The 18,587-nt window shown below is 51.4% G+C and overlaps 2 protein-coding genes across 4 annotated transcripts in view; both read right to left on the bottom strand.

Annotated features, from left to right (window-relative positions):
- Window positions 1–685, bottom strand: part of PACS1 (phosphofurin acidic cluster sorting protein 1) — a 145,086-nt gene extending 144,401 nt beyond the window's left edge. Inside the window, exon 1 of the mRNA XM_043452666.1 lies at window positions 96–685. Coding sequence (XP_043308601.1) covers window positions 96–448 — 353 coding nt within the window. The 5' untranslated portion in view covers window positions 449–685. The remainder of the gene's footprint in view (window positions 1–95) is intronic.
- A 1,431-nt stretch (window positions 686–2,116) lies between these two features.
- Window positions 2,117–17,172, bottom strand: SF3B2 (splicing factor 3b subunit 2). Of its 3 annotated transcripts, none has more exons than XM_043452660.1 (22): window positions 16,992–17,172; window positions 16,774–16,823; window positions 16,410–16,487; window positions 15,075–15,323; window positions 14,811–14,861; window positions 13,494–13,611; window positions 13,085–13,185; window positions 12,626–12,722; window positions 12,380–12,471; window positions 10,405–10,620; window positions 10,137–10,274; window positions 9,846–9,926; window positions 9,436–9,663; window positions 8,421–8,570; window positions 7,671–7,760; window positions 7,453–7,560; window positions 6,545–6,652; window positions 6,114–6,256; window positions 5,920–6,021; window positions 2,971–3,070; window positions 2,681–2,866; window positions 2,117–2,349 (listed from the first exon to the last, which is right to left on the bottom strand). In XM_043452660.1, exons 1-22 carry the CDS (start codon window positions 17,122–17,124, stop codon window positions 2,278–2,280), a joined length of 2,691 nt encoding a protein of 896 aa, XP_043308595.1. In that variant the 5' UTR covers window positions 17,125–17,172; the 3' UTR covers window positions 2,117–2,277. The 3 variants fall into 3 exon arrangements, with proteins under 3 accessions (XP_043308595.1, XP_043308597.1, XP_043308596.1); XM_043452662.1 differs by having other exon boundaries at window positions 14,811–14,858; XM_043452661.1 differs by having other exon boundaries at window positions 16,774–16,820.
- Between the last annotated feature and the right edge of the window lie 1,415 nt (window positions 17,173–18,587).

Here is an 18,587-nt window from a genome sequence, read left to right as displayed (position 1 = left end):
GCCGACGGGACGGGGAGGAATAGGAAGGCGGGGGCCTGTCACAGCCCCGGCTGGGCGGCCCCCGAGAGCCTGGTCGCCCCCCGCCCGCCGCTCACCTGGGCACGCAGCTGGACGAGCTCCGGTCCACCTCCCAGGTGGCATACAGGTTCATCTGCACGGGGGCGGGGGTGCGGCCTGGCCCCGGGCCGCCGGGAGTCGCGGAGCCCGAGGCCACCGCGACGGCCATGGAGGTGGAGGTGGACGAGGACGAGGAGGAGGCGGCCGCCGCCGAGGTGGACGAGGACGACGAGGTGGCCTGGGCCAGCTTGGGGGGCGTCGGCTGCTGCGGCGGCGTCGGCTGCTGCGGCGGCGGCGGCTGCGGCGGGGATTGGGCGACCCCGGAGCCCCGCTGGCCGCTGCCGCCCCCGGCGCCTCCGGGACCACCGCCCGGCCCTCCGCGTTCCGCCATGGCCCGGCCGGGGGCGGGGAGGCGCGGGGGTTACGGGGATCGAGGCGACGGCCGAGCGGACCGCCCAGGCTTCTCCCGCGGCGGCGGCGGCGGCGGCGGGGGCTCGATTCGTCTGCTCAGCCCGCCCGCTTGAGCGCGCGAGCGCGAGCTGCACGCACGCGCGGGGCCTCGCGGCGCGCGGTCCTCGCGCTCGCCCGCCGCTGCCTGTTGCGGCTCGCGCCGCCGAGACACTGGGTGGGCGTGTCCGGGGAGGGGGCGGGGAGCCCCGGCCCGCGCCCGCCCCACCCAGCGCTCGGGGGCGGGGCCGCGCTCGGGCGCGCGCCCTGGACAAGCCTGTGGGCGCGCGCGCCCCTCGCTCCTCAGGGGAGGTGGTCGGCGGCTTGGCGCCCTCCGCCGGGTCCTCTCCTTAAATTCGCGGCCCGGCGGCAGCCCGCTAAACCTCGCCGCCCATTTCTCTCCCCTCGTTCTTTTCCGCGGTGGCAGCAGAGCCAAGCGGAAACCCCGCTTTTCCGGGGCGCGGTCCCGGCCGGGAGAGGGATGCCGCGGGGGCGCGCCTCGGCCCCCTAGTGTCTGTAGACTGAGGCCCGACCCGCCGCCCGCTCAAACCCGCTTTCCGACCGCCGACTTGGCGCCCGCGCTGCGGCTCCGGGGGGCTTCTTCGCCACGACCAGCAAAGGGCGCTATGGGGACCCAGCGGTCGACTGGGCGCCTCTGGGCCGGGCAGTTTCCGCCCTTCTCCCCAGTGTGGGCAGGGTCTCAAGGACCTAGAGTCGAAAAGGCCTTTGGCACGGGTGAATTCTAAAGCTAAGCCCTTATTTTCTGACTGCGATGTCCCCCTCCTAAAGAACCATTAGAGTCCCAAGTCCCCATCTCTGCCCTCAACTTCTTATACTTGGAATGTTTTTCTGCCTCATCACTTACTATATTTCTACAATCCTATTCCTTCTGAGGTCTTGCTCAACTGCCTCATCCTCCCCGGAGTCACCCACACTCCCCGCTCCGGGAAGCATCTGGAAGCCTCCCGCATGGCAGCTCCTCAGATGGTGCACTCAACACCAGCAGGAGCGGCACAGCAGCACTGACTTCTCTCCCCAGTGCCTGGCAGCTGCCTGTGGGAGCCATGGGTCCAACCCAGCCCAGCCTGTCATAAACACTTCAGGGACACGGGGGCCTAGAACCTGGGAAAGCAGCCCCCAGCCATGCCCCCACCTCCTAAACCTAGAGATGGCTGATGAAACCACCCAAGGGCTCACAAGGACTCAGGACAATCTAGAGGTTTAGAGCTGTGTTTTCTCCCAGGTGAGGACCTGGACTCTTGGCCACATCGTCTGTTAGAAGGCCTGACCTGGCCTACTTCCCAAGCCCACTGCACTTCCTCAGCCCAGCTGGGCGCTAAGCTGGCTATTTTTAGTCCCCAAGGACACACTAGTAAGGTCAAACCAGACCTGGAGGTCCTTCCTCCAGAGCCTTCCTACAAAAGCGGGCAGTGGTTTAAAAAAAAAAGTCTCAGAGTGGCTTTAGCTTCATCACCAGTCTTAACTGTAACATCTGCTCCAGGTGCCCGCCCCCAGACACTGGACCACTTTAGGCCACAGAAAATGGCTGTTTTCATCCTTTTGCAGGAGGGGACTAAAAGAGGGATGATCAGGAGTGTTACATATTCATCTCTTTCCTTGGGAAACGGCTTTATTTACAAAACAGGTCTAAAATAAGAACATGAAAACGACAAGGCCTTGGGAATAGCAGGAGAGCTGGTTCTTCGGGCCCAAGTGTGAAGAAGCCCAGATGTCCAGGCAAAGGGCTTTAAAGGCCACGTGTAAGACGGGGACCTAAAATTTGAACTCCTTATATTTCTTGCTGCCGCCACGGCTGTCCTGGGGCTGAGCTTTCCGTTTCTTTTGCTGTAGGAGAGAAAGAGAAACAGGTCACAACAGGTTAAACAACCCGCTGATTCCCCAAAACAAGGGTGGGCAGCCTGACGTGGCCACATCTGTGGAAAACGACTAGAAACTGGAATCCTCAGACGAGTTCCTTCCCCTCCTGTGTCTCAGCTTCATCGTCCTTAAAGAGGGCAGCCCGCCGGAGGATTCCTAAGGTTCCCAGCACCCAGGAAGCTCAGGGCAGCAGGCAGTGCGTCCTCCCTTCCTCTCACCTCTAGAGGACACCACCCCTCAGAGAAAGGCAGCCCCAATCCCTGGCTCTCACACAGCCGGGCCCCGTGTGCGCTCCTACCTTCTGCTTGGCAGCATGCTCGGCCACCATGTCACTGAAGTCTTCTTTCTCCACTTGTGCCTGCTGCTCCCGCACGTGCTCCTCATACTTCTGGGTCATGGCCATGGGATCCAGCTCCAACTCTTCGGGTGCCAGGGCCACTTCCACACCCTGCAGCTCAGGGGCCGGGCCCTTCCGACTCATAACCTGGAAAAGAAATCAGAGCACTGTCTTCTCCAAAGCGAGGCTCGGAAGCTGGAGCTCCTGCCCGCTATCCCAGCCCCCTGAACCAGTGTCCTCCAAGTGCTCACCGTGGACATGTCATAGATGTGGGTTGAGCCCATCATGGCGCCCCCTACAGTGGCTGTTCTCTTCTCTGGCAACACAGTGAACAGCTGAGGCGTCTCACTTCTGTGAAGGACAAGGAGGCAAACAAGGGGGTCAAGCCCCAAAAAGAAAGGATGAAAGGGTCTCCAGAAGGGACAATGGAAGGAACAAGGGCAGCACCCCCACTGAGCTCCGCTGAGCTCCCCCGAGATTCCAAGACACCCAGGGGAAAAAATAATGTCCGAGCTGCCTCTACAGGTCATGGAGACCCATAAGATGAAAAAGTATCACCTATTTCAAGAATTCTACTCGAAAACCAAGAGTAAATATACCAGTATCAACCCAGACCATGACTTCCTCCCCACCCCCTCCCCAGAAGAGATGAAAATCCACCCTCACTAAGCAGCCAGACATAAAAACAGATTTCAGATCCTGTCACTTCTCTGTCCAAAATCCTCTGCGGCTCCTAATCATTATTTGAATAAACCCAAACTCGTCCCTGTGACCTAAAAGGTTCATAATCTGGCCCCTTATTTAATCCCTGCTCATTAGGTTCTAGCCCTAGTACCCTTTCTTTTTCTTCCTTGAATATGCAAAACTTGAGACTTCTGCTTCTGGACAAGGAATAATAGGGACCAGATTTACCGTCCCACCTAAAACAATCAAAAACTGGACAAAATACATGAAACAGTGGTTTTCAAGTGACTGGACATGAGCAACAAAGGACAGTGGTTCCTGAGAGCCAGGAAACAAGTGAGGTGATTCCTACTGCACTGAGTCTCCAGGCTACAGAACAAGGAGGGGGAGCTCCTTGTAGAGCCCCGAGGACCCCAGGAGTTGAAGGGGTGAAGCTGGAAGTGCAGGGAAACCAAGGCGACTAAAGATCACAGGACAGAGAACCTAAAAAGAAAAAGCAGAGACTCAAGAACTCAAGAGACCTACAGAGAACCCCCTGCAGTCCTCAGTTCTTGGGTGAGGACTGTGTGGGAGGAAAGCACCAAGGCCAGAGGAGGAACCGCCCGAAGGCATTAGCAGTTCCACACACGCCTGCTCTTCCCTCCGGTCTGGGAACACTGCCTGATCAACAGGACACAGGGTAGAGTATGGGGTCTCGTGCCTCAGCAGTGGGGAGGACTGAGCACTGCTTCAGTCCTGCCTAATGAACCTCAAGAGCAGGACCTGAAAGAATCAAACTGTTTCCAAGCACCTTAACTGTAATAACCCTGCACAAAGCTAAAGATTCATAGGAACCTTAATCTGACAAGGTACATTTCACAACATCAATAAAAAATTACCAGAAATACAGAGGCATGAAAATACAATTCTTACCAAGGAAAACAATCAGTTCATTTAAACCAACCCAGAACTGGCCCAGATGTTAGCAACAGCAAGCAAGTACCTTAAAATGTTATTATAACAGGGCACGTCCCTGGTGGTCCAGTGGCTAAGACTCCGCCTTCCCAAGGCAGGAGGCCCAGTTTCACCCCTGGTCAAGGAACTAGCTCCCACATGCCCGCATCTAAGAATCTACATACCACAACTAAAGATCCACATGCCCCAATGAAAATTTCATGTGCCACAACTAAGAGCTGGTGCAGCCAAATACATAAATATTTTCCACATATTAGTATAACTGGATTCCATATGTTCAAAAATCAAATAAAAGACACAGGAGATATAAAAAGACCCAAATCACACTGCTAGAGATGAAAACTACATTGGACGGGATTAATGTCAGATTAGAAATAGAAAAAATTACTAGCCAACTCGAAGACACAAATGGAAAAATTTCTAAAATGAAATACAAAAAGAAACGAGAAAATTTTTAAATAAACAGAGTCATCAGTGAGCAGCAGGACAACTTCAAGAGATCTAACATATGTGTAATTGGAGTTCCCAAATGAGAGGAGAAAGAGAAACAGGAAAAAATAATAGAGAAATAACAGCCAGAATTTTTCCAAAATTAATAAAAACTATAAAAGCACAGATTCAAGATGTGTAACAAACCACAAGTAAAGAAATCCAAAGATGGGAATTCCCTGGCGGTCTAGTGGTTAGGACTCTGCTTTCTGGGGCCCAGGGCCCAGGTTCAATGCCTGGTTAGGGATCTAATTCCACAAGCCTCGAGGTAAGGCCAAAAAAGAAAATGGAAAAGAAAATAAAAAACTATCAAACCATTAAAAGGAAGAAACAAACCCAAAGAAAACTAACATACTTCACTACACTGCACATCATAAACTTCAAAACAGCAATAAAAAGAAAATCTTGAAAGCAGCCAGAAGAAAATGACATAAACGCACAGAGGAACAATGGAAGGATGATGACAGATTTCCTGGCAGACACAATGCAGGAAAAAAGACACTGGGAGCAACATCTTTAAAGCAATGAAAGAAGAAAATATTGCCAACCTAGAACCCTGTAGCTTGCAAAAAGGAAGGCCACTGCATGGTTATTATTTTTGTTTAAACGGTCAATTATCTCAGTTATCTTTCAGAGAGATTTCAATCATAAGAATTGTATATTATTTGAACATTTGAACATTTCCAGTGTTCTTCCATTTGCTCTTGCAATTCCTTCTGCCCCAGCTCTCAGCCCGAATACCTCCTCCTCTGTGGGCCTTCCCAAAGGTTTCCCCACCACCTGAAGCCCTCTACACCCCATTATTCAGCTTCCTTCCGCTACATATCCGATCCACATCTGAAACTGTCTTCTTCTCTGACAACCTGTTTACCTCACCTGACTTTCTTTTTTTAACTGCTGATGCCCTTATGCCTAGAGCGGTGCCTGGCACAGAGCTGGTGTTCAATAATTGTTGAAAAAAGTAAAAGGCTGGTGTGCGGGGGTGGCGCAGGTGGACATGGGAGGCGGGAGGAATGAAAGTCAGCCAGGCTACCTAGAAAATCCTCCCCCTCAGCCCTGCCTGGTACCCTCACCCGTCCATCGCCTCCTCAATCTTCTTCTTCCTCAATTCAATGAGTTCGGGGGTCTCCATTCCAGCTGGCACTGACGAGAACCCTCCAGGAGTGATGAGGCCACTGTGGAGAGAGATACAAGCTCTGGAGTAGAGACAAGGTCCCCACACACAAACAGACCACTGCAAAGAGGCAGACTCTCTTGCTTCCCCCACCTGTCTGCAGGGGTAATGAAGCCAGTCTCATCTGGCTTATCTTCATCACTTTCCTCCTCTTCCTCTTCTTCTGAAGACTCTTCATCAGACGGCTCTAGCTCCCCCCAAGGGGTCCGATCAATCTCTTCTTCCTCAGTCTTGGTCTGAAAAACACCACTCATTCATTCAACGAATGTTTACTATACATGTATCCTGTGTCAAGTGGCTGTAAAAGGGAGGGATTTAAGAGTAAATAGTCAGATAATAATCCCTACCCAGAGAGCGCGTCTAGTCTAGTGGAGAGCTTGTGTTACATCTCAGGGAAATGTATACCCCTTTCACAGACTTTGAAACTTCAGAACACAAAGCTCTCTGATAATGAAGCTAGAAACCAACTATCTCTGAACTTCATGACCTAAAGTAAGACCAAGCTTGCTGGTCACGGCCCATACCTGGAATTCAGCAGCATTGGTTCCAAACACATCCCCATAGAGGGGTTTCCCGGTCTCATCTACTGGGGGTTTGCCCCAGCCACCAGCATGGTACCCAAAGGAACAGCTCTGCAAGACAGGAAATGCAAATCACTCCCATGCCTGGGCTTCAAGAAACATGCTGATGCCCGAGAGAAAAGTCATGCTCCAAAGTACAGAATTAACACTTGGGAACTCTTGAGATTACAATTACAAAGAAGAATCAAATGTTTGAAAGCATTACAAAGCAAAATTAGCAAGCAACAAAAACCAGAAGGTAATAAGATGGGAGGTGGGAAGCATAAAAAATGCTAATAATTTGAGTCTTTGTAGTCATACTCTCTGAAACTGAAAACATGTACTTTAAAACACATGGCTCCAACTTCTTATTGATTCTTCCTAACTTTGGCAAGCTTTTAGAATGTTTCTGTTAAGGGACAGAAAATTTCACCTGAAGTTGAACAATTACCTCTTTTTTCTTCACTTTAATGACTTTGTTAATTTTTTTTCCTATTTAATGTTTTATTATTTTAAAATAATGGTAAGTTTAATGCCATGCTTGAGATAAAATTATGTCTGTCTATCCATGTGTATATAAGAGAGATATCTGGGGGGGGGGACAACAAAAGAAGAGAGATATCTGGGAACAAACTCACCAGATATTAAATTTGATTGGTGAAATGTGGATGGTGTGTTTTCTTCTTTGTACTGATCAATTCTGATTAGACATTTTGTGTATTTTATGACAAATATCTCAGGATTTAAAAAAAAAAAAATTACTCCTTTAAAAAAAAACACCACCACATTGTAGAATGAAAAAGGGAAGAAAAAAGTCATCCTCTAGTTAAAATGTAAAGCCAGCTAAGAATGAAGGCAAGGACGGCACTCACCTCGGGGATAGGCGAGTTCAGCCCAGGGATCTTCAGGTTGGGGTATGACGGGGGTGGTCCATATCGCTGCATGGCAATCAGCCACGGGGGAGGGACCTTGTGGGCATTCTGCAGGAGAGAGCGCAGGATATCATCTGCCCAACCGTATCCCTCTGTCTCCCTCCCACCTCAATTAGCAGCCCCTTATCTTCTTTTCCAGTCGGGTAACTGGCACTCACTGGTCCTACTGGCATCCCCAAGGAAATCCTCAGCTCATCAGACAGATCTCCTGGCTTCTTCTCCTTCAGCCGTGTCTCAAACTCCTTCCCCTGAGGAAAAAGCCAAGCATGTGATATTGTGGACTCCAGACACATGCTGGGAGGTCAACTGCAAGAGGACATGAGAACAAAGAGGAGAAGTCCCTATCCATATCAGACATGGAGTCCTGGTGGGGGCTGCCAGTTCCCACCTGATTCTCTCACTTCTTTCCCTGGCTACAGTAGGGAAAGGAATAAAGGCCAGGAAGGAGGGGGAGAGGCAAGACTCCCAGCGCAGCCATTAACCCACTATGAGAACATGGCCAGGTTTAAGGACTGGCTATCTCATCTGCTAAATGAAGACATTTGAGAAGAACGAAGGTCCTTCCACCTCAAAATTCCCAAGATATCATGGCAATGAATATTTTAAGGCTCAGAAAAAAAAAAACCACCTTTCCTCCCACCCAATACGAGGTGTATCTAAAAACCACCCGCCCTTGGCCCCGCAATTCCCAAACCACCCGCCATCAACAACGATCACCTCAAAAACGTGACCTGCCTATCTCCTTCAGAGGACCACCTTATTCCAAGTTCCATTCCATCCAAGGGGAGTTGACGGACAATGCGAAGGCTGAGGGGAGGGGCCACCACACCTGCTTCCAGAGCCCTTCTGACCCAGAGTGACACAGCCGTGACCAAGGCCCAACGTTGCCTCCCCGTGCCCTCCCGAACCTCATAGTACAGGTCCCCATGGATGGTCAGCTTTGGCTTGGTCTGCCACTTGAAGAAGGCGTCATGCAGTTTCTGGTAGTCAATGTCGATTTTCCCCATCTTGGGCCGGACCTTCTCTCGCATTTTTGACTTCATGGTTTTCTGTTCTTCCTGTGAGAATGGCAGAAGACACACCATAAAACCAAGTTCACTTGGTGTTCACAACACCAAGTTCAACTCTTGGCAGGCCCAAATCCCTGCTCCCAAAAGAGACAGAGGGAAACCTCATTTATATCATCACAGAAGCCACCATAATCCTTCCTGCTCAAGTCCCTCAAAATGTGATCCACATTGAACAAAACAGATGCAATATATGAAATCACCCTCAGCTATGTATGTTAAATATTTTGAAAGTCATCTGATCAAAAGACTGACCTCATCAGTTGCCTCTGCAGAAAAGCAGATGACAAGAGTCTACCTCGGAGGCAGGCTTTGCACCATGTACTTTGGTACCTCCTGAATCTGCGCACTACACACAAAAATTCTCTGATGACTTAACCAGAGTATTTATTAAAATTTTGGAATTTAGGAAGTTAAACAATCACCATACATTTCTAGCCTCAAGGGCATCAGTTCACACAGCAGGCAGAGAACTACAAATAGCCAAAAGCAACCTGCAGAGGAAGGAGTCATGGTGTGCGGCTCAAACAGAGCTTGCAAAGTGCAGGCAGGCAGGGGGACAGAGCCAGGGGGACAGACAAAGGGGCAAACAGAGCCGCAAGGAACCAGCAGTCTCAGTGGGGGCAGGGAGCCGGCTCTGAGCAGAGAGGTGAGGTCTGCCTTTCAGGAGCTGTCCTTCCCCTCCTGCCCTCCCTGCCCCCATGTGTCCTATGCAGTGCTGATGTGTAAAACAAAGGATAAACAATCAGACAGTTAATGTGGAGGGGGGTGTGAGGAGCCAGATACGATTCTGAAGCAGGTGGCAGCTAAGGAGTGGATCCCCCAGCGCAGCTCTGAGCACCAGCCAGGCCCTCACCTTCTCCTGCAGGGCCTCCCGCATCTCCTGGATGCCTGTGCGTTTGATGAAGTCGGGCAGCTCAAAGGGGGGCTTCTCAATGCCTCGTTTGCCCTGTAGGTACTTGCGCTTGAAACACCAGTGGCGTGGCACAGGCACAGAATTCCGCGTGGCCTTGAGGTGAACCAAGAGCTTGGGGTCCTGCGCGGTCACATCGTGCATCTCGACGACATCCGGCCGAGCCACGAGCTGGAAACACAGCAGCATCCCTCTGCAGAGTCCGAGCTTCTCAGACTTAAAGCTGCCTGCCTTCCCTTCCTCTACAGGGCCATCCTGGGCCTCCTTCAAAGCCCGCCTCCCTACACCCTGGAGGTTCCGGGAGCTCCTGGGCTCCAGGGCCTGCGGGAGCGCCTCAGCATCTCACCGCTCACCTGCTTGAGCTCAGCCACGGTGAAGCGGTTCATTCGGCGCAGCTTCTTCTTGGACAGTTTGGGGGCTTCCGGCTTCTTTTCCTAGAACAGAACAATCTTCTCTTGTGAGTGGGACTCTTAGGCGACATGAGACCTCCCAGCTTACCCTGAAATTTAAGCCACGGAAGGGCTTCTCCCCTGCAAGAGGTCACCACGGTCCCTTGCAGGGTGCATCGCAGCCACTCGCCCCCAGAGCCCTTGTTTCCGGGACGTGGCCTCAGCTGTTCATCAGGATAGGGGGCGTGGCCTCACCTGTTCGTCGTCGCTGCTGTCATCATCGCTATCCTTGTGCTCCTCCTCAAAGCCCTTCTTCTTGGGCACCGCAGAGTTCTCCATTTTGTCAAGTTTCTCTGGCTCCTTTTCTTTCTCCTTCTTCACGTCATCGGTGAGCTGACGAGACAGACAGCGTGGAACCCCAGCCCTGGGCCCCCCCCTGGTTCCTGAAGCCGGTTCTGAAAAGACACCCCCTCACCCCGCCCCGGCTCAGCAGTGCCCCTTCCGAGTGCCCTGCTCCTTGTACCTTGAAAGCCTCAAAAATCCTCTTGAAGAAGATGAAGTTGGGCTCGTAAATCTCAGGCTCTTCAGTCACATACTCAATTTCCACGTCGGCTGCTGGGGATTCCGAGCCCCGAGAGCGGCCTGACTCTTTATCTCGGTCCCCAGAGCTCTCAGAGGACGCCGCACGCACACGCTGGGGCTTTTTCTTCTTCTTTCGGTTCCGACGCTTCCGATTTTTCTGCCAAAACACGGTAAACCAACTAGGTCAGAGAATCAAAGCACCATGCCTGCCTCCCAACCCCTAATCACCTCACCCAATTTTCCCCAAGCAACTGCAAAAAGAGGCCTCGAAGTGAAACCACAAAGTTCCGCCCCTCTCAAACTCTGTGTCTCTGAGTAAAGTACTGCACCTCTCTGAACCTCAGTTATTTCAGTTATAAAATGGAGGCATCCATCACACTCAGAACTCAAAGAATTTAGGCCAGATGAATAAAAAAAAATAGTAATGCTCAAAATTCTCCAAGCCAGGCTTCAGCAATATGTGAACCGTGAACTTCCAGAGGTTCAAGCTGGTTTTAGAAAAGGCAGAGGAACCAGAGATCAAATTGCCAACATCCACTGGATCATCGAAAAAGCAAGAGAGTTCCAGAAAAACATATATTTCTGCTTTATTGACTATGCCAAAGCCTTCGACTGTGTGGATCACAATAAACTGTGGAAAATTCTGAAAGAGATGGGAATACCAGACCACCTGACCTGCCTCCTGAGAAACCTATATGCAGGTCAGGAAGCAACAGCTAGAATTGGACATGGAACAACAGACTGGTTCCAAATAGGCAAAGGAGTACGTCAAGGCTGTATATTGTCACCCTGCTTATTTAACTTATATGCAGAGTACATCATGAGAAACGCTGGGCTGGAAGAAGCACAAGCTGGAATCAAGATTGCTGGGAGAAATATCAATAACCTCAGATATGCAGAGGACACCACCCTTGTGGCAGAAAGTGAAGAGGAACTAAAAAGCCTCTTGATGAAAGTGAAAGAGAAGAGTGAAAAAGTTGGCTTAAAGCTCAACATTCAGAAAACTAAGATCATGGCATCTGGTCCCATCACTTCACAGGAAATAGATGGGGAAACAGTGGAAACAGTGGCTGACTATTTTTTTGGGCTCCAAAATCACTGCGGATGGTGATTGCAGCCATGAAAATTAAAAGACACTTACTCCTTGGAAGGAAAGTTATGACCAACCTAGATAGCGTATTAAAAAGCAGAGACATTACTTTGCCAACAAAGGTCCATCTAATCAAGGCTATGGTTTTTCAGTGGTCATGTATGGATGTGAGAGTTGGACTATAAAGAAAGCTGAATGCCGAAGAATTGATGCTTTTGAACTGTGTGTTGGAGAAGACTCTTGAGAGTCCCTTGGACTGCAAAGAGATCCAACCAGTCCATCCTAAAGGAGATCAGTCCTGGGTGTTCATTGGAAGGACTGACGCTGAAGCTGAAACTCCAGTACTCTGGCCACCTCATGCGAAGGGTTGACTCATTGGAAAAGACCCTGATGCTGGGAGGGATTGGGGGCAGGAGGAGAAGGGGACGACAGAGGATGAGATGGATGGATGGCATCACCGACTCGATGGACATGAGTTTGAGTAAACTCCGGGAGTTGGTGATGGACAGGGAGGCCTGGCATGCTGAGATTCATGGGGTCGCAGAGTCAGACACGACTGAGCGACTGAACTGAAGGTACTCTGGACAAAGAAGTGGCATGAGACAGCAGCTACTAACCTTTTTTTTTGGCCTCACTGTACAGCATGCGGGATCTTAGTTTCCTGACCAGGGATCAAACTGTGCCCTCTGCAGTGGAAGTGCAGTCTTAACCACTGAACCACGAGGGAAGTCCTAGCAGCTACTAACTATTGAAGATCTGGAACAGGATTCTTTTAGTGCCCAAACCCTCTCTCCAACATCCCTTCCAGATCTAGCTCCCCCCATACCTCCTTCTTGGATACAGACATCGTGTCCTCCTCAGTCTCTGATGCTGAGTGGCCCAGGGACGACCGGGTGTCTGTTTCCATTTCCTCTTCCTCTGTAAGGAAGGAAGATGGCCATCAATCTCTTCACCACAATCCCTCTGTCCCCAGAGCCAGTTTCTCTCTAGAATCCTCCTCGGGGAAGGGGAGGTGGAAGGCAGACTTGGCCCCAGCTCTGCAGGCTCTGTCCTTGTAGCCCTTCAGACTCACCCTGCTGAGAGTTCATCTCTTCCTGGCGGCTCTCCTTCAGCTGCAGGATCTTTTCCAAAGCCTGGGGGATCTTAGGGCCCACAGAGGGGTCATCCATCTGCCAGAGACAAGCCAGGAAGAGGAGATGATCATAGGGCTCTTTTTCCTTGACTTCTACTTCTTGGACTTGAAAGGCTGCTGGCCAGGCATTGGAAACATCGACAGCGGACACCAAGTGGATTCAACTACACCTTAGCATCCCTCAGAGTGAACCCCAGAACCCCACCCTAGAAATGTCTGCCAGACCCGACTGACTTCCTGCCCTACCTAAGTGTGTTTTAAGTAAATATGGATCCCCTCCACCAACCAACCGCACCCTTAGAAGTTCTCCCATCTTCTCTTGAATGCTTCTCTAAAAATCCAGAAATAGTCCCCTTCCAGAACACTCTCCTGTTCCCAGGAAGAACTCTGCAATCTCACCTCTCTGTTCTCATCTCCAGGGGGTGGTGGGGGACCACGGGGCCGAGGAACGGGGGCCCCCATGGGCAGAACAGTGGGAGTGGGGCCCACTGGAGCAGCCACTGAGAGGAGGAAAAAACATCTAATGTCAGAAAAGGTAAGTCACACATCTTAAAATTTACCTTCCTTGCTTCAGAGCCAGGGTAATGGTTACTCTTGGGAGGAGAGGAAGGGCTAGAAGGGAGCAAGGAGGGCTTCTGAGGTGCCAATAATCTTGGTTCTTGGACCAAGTGCTAGCTGTGTGGGTGTGTTGTTTGTGAAAATTCACTGAACTGTACACTTACAATATGTGCACTTTTTTGTGACATATACTTAAGTTAAAAAATTCCGTCACCTTCCTTGCCCTTCCCTTCCATTTCTAGGATCTTACCTCGAGGACCCAGAGGAGTGCGAACACCAATCTGGCCCATGTCTTGTGGGGGCCGAGGGACGGGGGTGCCCATCTTGGCAATCTCCTGCTGTCGTTCCTGCTCCAGTAACACAGCTGCCTGCGAGAGGGAAGTAGGAACTGGGCACACAGCTCTGGAAATCCACTGGGCAGGTATCCCCCAGCAAATGCAGCCTTTCAGCCAGGTAACAGATTAATCAGGTACCAGCACAGATTAATCAGGTACCACCAGCACTCTGACTTCCTTGCCACCCCCATGCTTCTACTCTTGATCTAAATGAAAGAGCCCTCTCAGAACAAAAGAAAACTCCTAGAAATGACACCAAGAAAAACCCAAAGAAAACGCTGGTTCCTAATAATTTTTTTTAATATTTAGTAAACACTGCCTATTTTTCTAACAAGATTTTTCTTCCCAAAAGATAAAAGTTATTTCTAAGAACAATAAATTATTTTCTTGTACTGACCCCTCAAGATCTGCCACAATCTGGGCAAAGACAATACTCTGTAAGTATCTCCATGTTTGTTCCTGTCAATGTTTATCTCCTAATACTCCTGAATAACCTAGTTGGTAACAACTGATACACTGCATCTCAGTAACTGAGGATCTTATGTATCATTCCCTAACTTAAACACACCACATTTAAACTAAGTCTGATACAAATGACTAAATTAGCCCAGAATCCTCTCCAATGTACCTAAAACGATATCACTTAAGACTAGAAGGGATCATGCATGCATGGGTGCTTAGTTGCTCAGTCATGTCCGACTCTTTGCAACTCCATGGGCTATAGCCTGCCAGGCTCCTCTGGTCCATGGGATTTTTCAGGCAAGAATACTGGAGCGGGTTGCCATTTCTTTCTCCAGGGGATCTTCCCGACCCAGGGATCAAACCCATATCTCCTGTGTCTCCTGCAGGCAGACTCTTTACCCACTGAGCCATCGGGGAAGTCCAGTTGGGGTCAGGAAACCTTTTCTGTAATGGGCCAGTCAGTAAATATCTGGGTTGTTTGTAGACTGTTGTAAATTCCTTTCCCCCGTCCCCCCAAAACAGTCCTTCACATATACAAAAACCATCCTTACATCACAGGCCATACAAAAACAGGCTATAGTCCACAGATTACCAACTCCTTGGCTACGTGAAAGAAAGAATTATTTGGGAGATACTGGAACTTAGATGAGGATGAGGTAATCTCCATGGGAAACCTGAATGGCACTGCTAATTTTAGACAGTAAGCACTAGAAGTGACAGACGATGGATTAGACTATGGGGGTCAAAGGTGAGGATGAGGGAGGCATTACCCGCTTCTGCTGCTCCAAAAGTTCATGTTCCTTCAGTGAATGGTCCCCCTGCTTAAAAAAGAAAATAAGCTCATACCAGCACCCGCACCCCACCGGCCAGGCTGCCACAACTCTGCTTCCTGGTCTGCTCTTCTAGCCTATGCCCCAAAGACTTGGGTCCAGATCTTCCCAGACGCCTTGGCCCCAGTATCTGGCTCCCCCGGAGGCCCCACTCCCCTTTCAGGACGCTGGTGGGACCCAGGCTTGGGCTGCCACCCTCCCTACCTGCTTGGCACGCTCCTCCTGCTGCATCAGCAATGCTGCCTGTTGCTGCGCCAGCTTCAGCCGCTCTTCCTCAGACAGTGCCACGGGCTCGCCCACCCGGAGAGGAGGAGGTGGCCCCAAGTTTGGTGGGCGGGGTCCAACTGCCATAGGAAAGCCAAGGCCAAGTCCAGGTGGGGGTGGTGGGGGTGGTGGAGGGGGTTGTAGAGGAGGGAGACCCATGGGTGGGGGCGGCATGGGAATCCCCGAGAGCTGTGGGGAAAAAAATAAGACCATTAACTGCGAAGCATTTATGTAATGGCAGGCATGTGCTGGGGAACTAATATAAGGCTGGCACTGGGATTCAAAGTCAAATGATGCACAATTCTTGCGTTCAAGAAAATAATATGGGCTTCCCTAATAGTCCAGTGGTTAAGAATCCGCTCAATGCAGGGGACATGGGTTCGAGTCCTGCTCTAGGAAGATTCCACGTGCTGAGGGGCAACTAAGCCCATGTGCAGTGTGTGCTGCAGCTGCTGAAACCGGCATACCCTGGAGCCCATGCCCTGCAACAAAAGACCACTGCAATGGGATGGCCGCACACTGCAACTCAACAGTAGTTCTGTGCTCACTTCAACTGGAAAGGGCCTGCACGCAGCAATGAAGACCCAGTGCAGCCAGAAGTATAAAGAAAGAAAGAAAAGAATACCCTACAGCAGGAGCCAGAGAAGAGCATGTTAACTCTGGGGCACCAACTGATGAAAGCTATCAACTCTGTCCCAGAAAAACATCATGAACACAGACTTCACATACAATTTCAGGAGACTCAGGGACACCTCTAAAGGCCATCTAAAAACTCCTCCTCCCCTCAAAAAATAAAAACCTTCTTAGGCCACACATAGAAGTCCCTGGACCCCAAGTCAGGGCCACTGCTCTACAGAAAAACAATCAAATCGTGGATCAGAAAAGACATGGAAATTGAGAGAATTTAAATAAATAAGACCCAGTGTGCCCCAATGACTGATTAAATATAGACAGTATGAAATTAAATCAGAGAGTAAGCCCTAATTTCTCACTGAATAACATGGGAACTCTGCACTGGAAGGGCAGAGAAGAGAGTGGTTACTTCCAGCTAGGGGAAGATTATGTCAGGTTTCCAGATATTTAAGCTGAATCTTAAATGATACATGAAATCTGAGAAAGGAAGTAAGAGTCTGGACGAAAGAAGAACTGAGTTGTTCCCAGTTCTTTCATCAGTGTACCTCCCTGCCCAATGGGTTAGGTGCATTCCTCTGTACGCTCAGAGGAGGGGCTACTCTGAGCAGAAAAGAATTTTATCAAGTGAGACCGCCTCCTTACCTGTGCTGACATAGGAGGAGGAGCAGCTTTGTCCCCATCTTCACCTCTCAGAACGGGACGATTCAGGACGATGCCAGTCTGTGAAAGAGAAAAGACTATAGGTCAGTCTAAAAGGAGCTGTTGCATGAAACTGCGTTCGCTCTCATCTAGTCGACAAAATTTACTCAGTGACTGTCTGCCAGAGCTCGGAATGGATTCTGGGGCGAAACGATATATACAAAAGCAATTACACGGCAGACAAGCAGCAGCCAAGACCCCACTTGCTGTACCGAGATTCGTAAACAACGAAGACCGCGTTGTAACGGGTCATTAATGCCTCCTGCAAAGGCTCGGCCTATCCTCATGTCCCGCCACCAACACTTACTTGGCGAGTGTAAGTCTGCAATCGCTCCACGAGCTCCTCGCGACTCCCTGCTAAGCAAAGCACAGGATCAACGGGGTAGGTCAGGCCGAGCAGGCCAGCCTGCCCAAGTCAGGCCCCCGCGCCCAGCCTCCAACCCCCGCCCCTGGGTCTCCTGGGTAACCAGCTCCGCTTCCCCGCAGGCCTGCACTTTCCGGCTCTTGACTTCCCATGCTCCTCACCCTGGATGGGAGCTCCGATCTCTGCTAATTTGGCCTGAAGCTCCTGGGCAGCCCAGGCACCATAGTGCCCAGGTGGTGGCGGCGGCGGCAGCTGCAACTCTCCCTTAGGAGGCTCGGGATGCTCGGCCGCCATCTTAGCCGCAGGAAGGCGCGCGACCAACCCGGAAGCTCGGACCAGCCTCCGGGCCCACTTCCCGGAACTTCCGGTAGGGCCATACGCCACGTCCGCTCTAGGGTTGCCTGGCCGTTCCCATTAGGGCCCACCCCCTGCCGTTCGCCAATGCTCCTTAGGGAGCCTGGTCGCGAAGCCTTCTGGGAGTTGTAGTGCACAGGTCACGGTCTCTGCGGATCCAAATCCGGGAGGACCGCGACCGGCGGCGACGCCGGGAACACTGCAGGCCAGAGCCGGGGCGGGGCTGTGGGGAAAGCAGGTCCTGCCCGAAGGGCGTGCTTTCTGCATCTCACTGGCCTCAGCTCGGACCTCCCGCCTTGCGGCGCTCCTCCCTGGTTGGGCTTGAGAGGCCCGGACGCTTACGTTCTCCAGGGATTCGTTCCCCCGGCGGTCGCGCGCTGTGGGCGCCAAGCGGGAGTTTGCCGCCGATGCCTGTGATAAAACAGTGTCTGATTGTCTGCCCGCCCACCCCCGGCCCAGGCATGGATGAATGGGCTGAAAGGAGATCGGAGCCGGGAGCGAAGCCGGCCCTCCGGGCTGAGATCCAGCTGCCGACCTGGGGGAAGGGCCACACTAAAGCCCCTTTTTCCACCTTCCTGGCCGGCTCAAATGTCATCTACGCTAAGCTGTCTCCCGCCTTTCCTGCCCTGGAGCGGCCAAACCTACACCATTTGTTTTGAAATCTTTCTTGCCCCTTCTCTGCACTTAAAACTCCCAAGACATGAGTTTTTACTGTCTCACAGTACCTGGCGTTAGAGGTGCTCAATAAATTATTACTGGGAGAAAAAAAAAAGCAGTCTTAAGCGACAAGATTTGGATCCTTTTTAGTCTTGAAAATAAACGCAGGGGAATTCCCTGGTGGTCCAGTGGATAGGACTCAGTGCTTTCACTGCGGAAACCCGGGTTCCATCCGTGGTCCGGTAACTAAGATCCCATAAGCCGCACCGCAAGGCCAAAAAAGAACGAGGAAATAAACCCAGGACCTTTTCTTCCCTCATCCCCACCAGCCTACTGGCGCAGCAGACCCTGTCTGGTGCTGTCCTACCCCACCAGCGGCCTATGCCCCTGAGGGAGGGATGGGCAGGTGCCCCTTGCTTGCCCACCTTCTGCTTCTCCCTGTCCTGATCAGTCAGTTGAGTTCATCTTCCCACCTCTGCCTCTCGCTCTGAGATCCCCCTCCAATTCTAGTGCTGCTCTCTCACGGACAGCCAGGTCTCAGCCAGTGTGCATGTATGTGTGTTGGATGAGCGAGCTGGGCAACTCAAAATGGTCTCTATTCCCTCTCCCTGCCCTCCACACCCACATCCCTCAGACCTTCTCTCTAGCATGCTCTATTTCACGGATCACCCCCAACAGAGGAGTAGCTGGGAGGAGGGAAAAAAGAACGGGATGTCAGGTCCAGGGAAGGTGAGGTTTAGGATAGA

Source organism: Cervus canadensis, chromosome 29 (genome assembly GCF_019320065.1).
Source record: "Cervus canadensis isolate Bull #8, Minnesota chromosome 29, ASM1932006v1, whole genome shotgun sequence".
In the NCBI taxonomy this organism is placed as follows: domain Eukaryota; kingdom Metazoa; phylum Chordata; class Mammalia; order Artiodactyla; family Cervidae; genus Cervus; species Cervus canadensis.
This window is presented reverse-complemented; position numbering and strand designations above follow the sequence as displayed.